Source organism: Sinohyriopsis cumingii, chromosome 5 (genome assembly GCF_028554795.1).
Source record: "Sinohyriopsis cumingii isolate HCF-2022 chromosome 5, ASM2855479v2, whole genome shotgun sequence".
NCBI classification, from domain to species: Eukaryota; Metazoa; Mollusca; class Bivalvia; order Unionida; family Unionidae; genus Sinohyriopsis; species Sinohyriopsis cumingii.
This window is the reverse complement of record NC_142965.1, coordinates 62,698,893-62,706,795: the sequence shown is the minus strand read 5'-3', so window position 1 is coordinate 62,706,795 and position 7,903 is coordinate 62,698,893. Positions and strand designations below refer to the sequence as shown.

At 35.2% G+C, this 7,903-nt stretch overlaps 1 protein-coding gene across 6 annotated transcripts in view; it reads right to left on the bottom strand.

The window, feature by feature from the left end:
• The window catches only part of LOC149799304 (calcium-activated chloride channel regulator 1-like), a 25,204-nt gene extending 18,758 nt beyond the window's left edge, over positions 1-6,446 (bottom strand). For all 6 annotated transcript variants that reach the window (XM_089958612.1, XM_089958613.1, XM_089958614.1 and 3 more), the window contains exons 1-3: positions 6,312-6,446; positions 2,642-2,780; positions 553-715 (exon numbers count right to left, since the gene is read on the bottom strand). In XM_089958612.1, the coding sequence (XP_089814738.1) occupies positions 553-715; positions 2,642-2,709 (231 nt within the window). In that variant the 5' untranslated portion in view covers positions 2,710-2,780; positions 6,312-6,446. The remainder of the gene's footprint in view (positions 1-552; positions 716-2,641; positions 2,781-6,311) is intronic.
• Positions 6,447-7,903: the final 1,457 nt, after the last annotated feature.

The following is a 7,903-nucleotide window of genomic DNA, read 5'->3' as shown; positions in this document are numbered from 1 at the left end:
TATATATATATATATATATATATATATATATATATATATATATATATATATTTTTGTGTGCGTCTTTGTGTTCCACAGATATAAAATTGAGATGTGCCTCAAGTCCTCGACTGTTAGGCTCATTGTTTCAGTTCAGAAAAGTTTCTGTAAACTGGTGAAAAATAAGACCTAAACAAAATATTGCTACTATATGTTTTGCCATTCTCTTAAATCCACCATATTTCTTGAATGTCCTAGTATTAATTTTGAACAATAACAACTTTTAAAAAATAATTCTCCATGAGAACTTTCTTAAACATTTCGCTTGATAAATGTTGTATGGTATACATTATATGTGCGTGGATGTTTGTATTTACCAAATATCTTCGTGTATTTCACTATCATTTTAGTTGCTAAAATCACTCAACTAACTGAGAAGAGAACGTTTCCTTTAATTTTTTTAAACACGTTCGAAATAGCAAGGTAACCGAAGACAAATATTTATATATATACATCGATTACGGTGATATTCGAAACGAAGGATGAGAGTTGCATGGAACATTGGACACTCACAGATGTTATGCAAGAATGACCCATCAGTGACACGGGGGCTGTCTGGTCCCCATCTGGACAATATCTACATTCATATGGGAGCGGATACCCAAAGTAGTTCAGATTACAGGGTTTAGCAGCGTCGCAGTTCATAAGAGCTTGTCCTTTGATATTCCTTGTACATCTGTTAAATTAAAAGTAAAGCTGTTATATCGCTGTATCATGCAAATACTGGCGAGTTAAAACATTTTTAAACACACCGCCCAGCCATAATCACCAAACCATCTTTACAAAAAGTTGTGGGGGAGATGAGGCGAACCTTTAACTAATATATTTCAGTTCAAGAGCAACAAAGAATAACTCTCTGAAATAAAGTTATTTTATCCATACTTCTTTGTGACAGACAATTTATTGGTCCCATTGTCATTTATTTTCTTTAGAAATAGAAGATTTCTTTGATTCAGTGTTTGATATGTATGTATATATGGATATATATTAACAACATGTTGACCAGTGAATAAGAACAGCAACAGCAAGGAGGGAGTAAAAAGAAAATTACTGGATCAGATTATTTCAACACGTGGCAAAAAGGGCGACTTCTGGATCTACTGAAACGTTGACACATATTTCAAAGCTTCGTCTGAGTTGATTTATTTTTAAGCCAATTCTTTATTTATTTTATATTAAAACTTATTTTGATTTTCTTTTTTACTTTTTCTGCCCATCGCATCACAATTTTTCTTGTAGTTTTCACTATTTCTCTTTTTCTAAACATGTTATTTTGTACCTTTGAAATTTTTTAGATAATTACAAAGATTAACTTTTCAAGATCGCACGTAACATTGCTTTAATATCCATTGTTAATGATGATATATTAAGTCAACAGACCAGTATTGGCGAAGACGGGAAACATATGTCAACGCTCCAATGAATCCAAAAGCCGTTTGTTACCACGGATCGAGTTACTCTCCAGTCATTTTCTGTCTATTGACCTCCTTACTTCTTATTTCTGTTCTCTTTCTCTGTTGTCCTTTGCAATGTTCGTTCATCTTACCAAGTGGGGTAGACGATCAGTAGCTTGGAAATCAGTCCTACATTCTTCACAAAGTTCCATTTCTAAACAAAAAGAAAAATTAAGTCAATACATTATATGTGACACATAAATGATGACGAGGTACACATAAAAAATTAACATTCTAAACAAAATTACAATTTGGATCCTGCGTCATACCAGGCAGAAATAGTAATGACATGCACGACATAAAATTCTAACAGGATTTCTTGTTACATCTTAGTTCACAGCACACAGAAACAGTGATCAAATGCGCGACTAAAAATGCTAACATGATTTCATTTTGTATCTTCCATCACATGACTTAGAAGCAGCTGGGAAATACGCGACTTAAAATTCTAACATGATTTAAGTTTGTATCTTACGTAACATGACGTAGAAACAGTGATGAAATACAAAATCCTAACATAATTTTACTTTGCGTCACGGTACACAAAAACATATTTTGATCGATAATTTAATTCCCAGAATAACTGAGCTTATAACTTCCTTATGTAATTGCCGCAAGATGGTTTAGCGAGACTACTGACGTTTAGTTTCAAGACACTAGATTTAAACTTGCGATTCCAATGGTGGCCATGCCTTGCTCAATTCCGAGTGGATGTCGATTCACCCATGGTCTACATAATTAGCAGACATTGCCCCCTCCCCGGCAGTCTGTCAATGGTGGATTTACGACCCCCACTTGATGTTCCTTTGAGCCCAACACCGGCAATTCATGCCACTTACTAGTGAATCGCACGCAGCCAAATAAGGCGCCAGTAACAAGTTCCTATGACCATGTTATATACTGCTGGCTTCCAACCCGTCATTTTGATGTCGGCTTACACTATCGGAACATAAGCCGGCCGGCCAGCTGTGTACACATCGCTTTGACACTCATATACATACATACATACATACATACATACATACATGCATACATACATACATACATACATACATACATACATACATACATACATACATACATACATACATACATACATACGTATATACATACATACATGCATGTTCGTACGTGATCTATCTACTCACACGACTGGTTCATATTGTACGATATCCGTGCGAAAGTAGAAGTACGGATTCAAGTATCTAGTTGTCATCTTCGAGGACAATTTGTACTAATCAAACAATCCCCATCGCAGGTGTCCCCACTCGTGTACAAACATGTGAGCTGCAACAACGAGATCATTATTATTATGTTGTAATTTAGTCATTAATATTAATATTTACTCTGAAGTAATTTAAAAATATTACCATCTTCATTTTGAAGTACTGCATATAACATGAATACAGTCATTACTATCAACTGGTACTTCTTTACTGGACTTTCTTAGCTCCGACATGCCTGATTTATCTGGAACAGTGCGATGTTGATTTGTCTTTAATAGCTTTACTTACGAGAAAGTTTGACTATATAAGGAGCGTAATGAACACGGCACGGACGATGACAAATGAACATGTATCCTTCAGGAATCTTTATTGTACTGATGATAGTACCGATTATCTGCTTTTTCTACGAGAGCAATTAAGGTGGTTTGGTTATAGACCGAATCGTGCAAAGTAGTGGCGTTATAGCAAAATGCTGGAAGAAAAAAAAAATTCTTCAAATAATTCATTTATTCTAGTCCTTGGACATCCCTTGCAAGTCATACGTTTATTTTATAGCTCCTGAGAATATATAGTTCTCGGAGGCCAGTTTTTATCGCATGTGTGAGATTCCACGTGAGTGCTTACCAGTTCTATCGAGTCATCGGTAAATGACACGTTTTCTTTGGAGGGTACTCCTTACAACTGGCATATGCTTTTCATAGTGATCGCATTCACGTTTGAACATACCGTCATGAAATATCTGATCACATTTCAAAACATCACCGGCTGAAGATACAAATATGCAGAAGCGACATACGTCTATTTTTCATGTTTCGTTGGACAATTTCTTTTTTCTACATTTGGTATATAGTAAAGTTTCCTGGACATTGTTGCATGTATGCCATCGAAAACTTTTCACCTTTGTCACTTATGTTATCACCCATAAAAAGTAAACTACCTGTAAAAACCGATCTTACATGCTAACGTGTCTATGCTGAAGTTTGGATTATGTAACCTGCGAATCAGGCGAGAAATATGTTTCGACATAATTTCCCGTCCATATCTGTAACAATTTTAAGCGTGATAAAAGAAAAGTCTATACTCTGGCTTGATGTCCTGGATAGGAAAAACAGTAACAACTCTGTGTCATGCACTCTCACTTGCATCGTCTAGGTACTTTTTTCTAAATAACCAATGTCGTTCTAATTTACTCCAACCTGTATGATAATATTCTTTCTCCATATGAAAAAAGAATATATTTAATATTAACATGCATCCTCCTGTAGGATCCAGGAATATCACTTCCTGCTGTTTTTTGATGTATATTTGTTACTTTCTATATTAACCGCTGTATGCTTTGATTTTTGTCGCTAGAATTCGAAGTGACCGTGTACCTAGATGATAATTAATTGCTGTGTCTGCTATTCACGAATGCCTATATCAGCAATTTGTTCCATCGTTGTATTTGTTTTAAAAATGTGTGCAAAGTCAAGAGGTATATGGTTTGGTACGGGCAGGCATGTCGATGAGTGCTGTAGCTCGCGGACCAATATTTCTAATCTTAGTAAGTATTGAAAATTCTCTAAACTGCAAGGAAATATTAATTCTTCCAATTTAAAATTAAACTTGATGTTATCGCGTATTTTTCTGTATAATCCAGGGGCAGCACTTTTCACTCCGGTGCATATTTGTAACGTTATATATCAGGAGACGAGCATTACTGGAGAAAGAAGTAACCTATACGTGTTTTCGTGTTTTTGCACACATCAAAGGTAATGTCGGATCAAACACATAATTCCATCGCTCGCAATCAATACTTATCCAGTTCGATATAACTTAGGATCATGTTGTCTTTGCAAGTTATAATTTCACGATAGATAACATAATGATGACCTCGGCAACTATTAGTTGCTTACTCTTATTGGTCATGATTCTTGTACATGAATGGAACCAATTTTTGCTTCATATTTGTGACTATCACTTAGGCTATTTTTTATCGTGTACACACACGTATACTATCTGAATTTGCAGCGTGTGACATTAAATAAAACAAAATGAAAATATATACCTACAACATAGTATTCCCTTCAATATGATGCAATTGAGGGGAAAATATGTTATGTCAAACAAGAGCCATAATTCGATACAAATTTCCTTAGAAAATTTTGAAAATATTTTTTTCTTCTCGGTCTTTTCAATGTTATGCCTCATAATTAATGTTCATCCAAATAGTCTTTGAAATGTTATTAAGCAGAAACACAACTGAAAGCAAATTTCTAAGTCAAATTGGAGCCATAACTTTAAAGCTCTTTGCCGTAAAGCATCGAAAATCGAAATCAACCAAATGCTTCTTAATATAAATCCTTATACCAAATCTGAATTCAATCCATGAAGAGCTTCAAAAAATTGTTAAACAGAAAATGATTGGAAGGCAAAGTTGAAGCCAAACAAGGGCGATAATTCCGTTAAACATATTTGCAGGAAAACATTGACAATAGAAAGTGAACTAATTTTTCTTAATGTTCTTAATTTTTGGACTAGTCAAATTTGTATTTCGAGTCATGAAGGCCTTCAACCGCTATTAAGCGTAACAAATTTGTAACGGACCTAACGTGACATGACTCGATGGAATGGGTGGATATGAGAAACAGGATGTACCCTCTTCAACAACAAATTGTTTCCCATAATTGGTTATAAAAACATCAAGTTTATGTCAAGGAGCCTATTCCCGCTAATTTAAATCCAAATTGTGCGAATGAGGCATAAAACCAAGCTGACATTTTTCTACAATAAGAAAATTAAACTTTCATTGAAGTTCAAAAATGTGTATCTGAGCTCCGCATGTGCTTTTTCTCCCTCCATCCATCTTTCTATCTCTCTCACATAATGGATTGATAGGTACAGGAGGAGAGTTACGACTTTGCAAGAGAGAAGCAAGTGTTTAAATTCCCATTGGATCATACGTAGATACCAACCTAATTTATCTTTTCCTTGCTTCCACCTTTACTTATTCACTTTCTACAACTTTTGTCTTTAACTTTCTGTAACTAACTTATAAAATACAAAGTTCCACTTATAATTCTAATTCATACTCCTTATTCGGGCTATGTAATTTTTTAATTATTGTGTGATTTGAATTTTTTACGTATCTTTAACAATTTTTCAGTCATATTGCTAGAATGAGGCAGTTTATAGCGATGCCTAGCACTGGGGCATCCTGCCGCAGAAATGTAGCATGATGTCACACCCAGTCACATTATTCTGACACCAAGCCGACCAATCCTAACACCTCTTAATGCTGAGCGCCTAGCGAGACAGCTGTTAGTACAATGTTTGTTATAAGTCTTTGGTATGACTCGGCCATGGTTCGAACCCGCGACCTGCCGCATCCGAGTCGGACGCTCCAACCACTAGGCCAAAATTACTTAACTCTGGAAGTTTGTGGTCTGCAGTTTAGGTATTGAGATGTTTAAAAGAAGTTATTCCATCTACATATAGTTGGAAATAATTTTTAAATATGAATGTATAACCAGTCATCTATGTATTATTCGTGATCATGCCTGCAACCCCATCATTTAACCAAAAAAATTTAAATCAATCAATTAATCAATACCCCATGGGCCATACGTGTTCTCTGCGTCCTCCATTAGAAGCAGTTCCGGTGTCAGGTGCATGAACTTCCCCGGTTTTCCGCATTCCACGACCCCCTCAACGTAAGGATCACGTCCATATTGGCCTGACGGGTTATCTATCAAAATGTATTCCGAATCTAGCGACGACGGTTTTGATATTAAACTTCCTTCAAGTCTTCGAGACCACGTCTGGGGGATAATAACAGTAACATTCCGAATGTAAGCTCGATATTTTGTTGCCTTGAAGAGTAACCGGGAAGCATTGGTGATAATTGCCTGAAATAATAATGATAATAATAACAAACCGTCATCGCCATCATGGAACAGATCTAGATATAGATTTAATGCAGTTTCGTTACTGAAATAACTCTGTGATAAGATATCACGCATAATTTCAAGGAAACAAATAACAAAGTTAGAGACGTTATTGAATGACCCTGAAATTAGTTTTATATATCTGAAATGTTATTGTGTGATTATGTTTACTTCTTTAAGAACATTCAACCTGCACATTCAAAAAATATTACAATCACTGGCCTGTCAGCATTTCTACAGGATGATAACATTTTGTAAGGACTATCCAATAGCTTTAAATGTTATATATGACATAATTGACATAAGTATTGGCAATACATAAAATCATTCAATGGCATTAGTTCTTATTTTCTAAAATTTAGGATGCGGTATAAATTCAAATATTAATTCAAATAATTTTCGTAATAATATGTTGTCGATTTTCATTTATTTTTCGTTTCTTTTTTTTTTGGGGGGGGGATGTTGTTAATGAATAGTCAAAGCTGGAACATATCATTGACTGTTGAAGGTAGTCATGTGATATTTGCACTGACCAATGGAAATGAAAATCAATGTATTGTGCCTGCGCAAAGTAGTAGCTCAAAGAAGTAACCCTATCGTCTTTCTTAATAGTGGACTTTTCATTGATATCAGCTTGATGATATCCTGAATCTGTCTGATTTACACGTGTCAAGCTGGTTCACCAGGATAAAGGAAGATTCCCTAGGGACCCCGGGGCATAGTGGCCCCAAGAACCTCATACTGTCACCGATTACCATGGAAGGGTTTGTGGGCTAAGGTCCACCCTGCCATTTACCGTCTTAAGCATAAACTATTCAACTGATTACATATATGGTAAAAACGGAAATATTATTGTCGAGCGTTTATATTAACATTTGGCATAGAAAAAGTTCTTGATAGAAATCATCTTCCTGTCAGAATAACATATCACAATATATCGTCTTGGTATAATAACATTTCCTGTCAGAATAATATACCACGACATATCGTTCTGGCAGGATGAGTCTATCACAATATGAAGTCGTTGGGCCTTAAGACACGTGGGTTGTTTATAAATAAAATATTTGATTATGTGCCAGTTGTTAGTTTAAAATTGGAAAGAGACAATGCGAAATAACATTTAGGCCTTGACATGATAATTTATGATTATCAGCAGTTATTTTTAATGGTTGAAGTTCATATGATACCCTGGATCAACAAATATGTTTAAATAATGAAATTCATATTATTCTCGTTACTCAACAAACGTGTTACATTC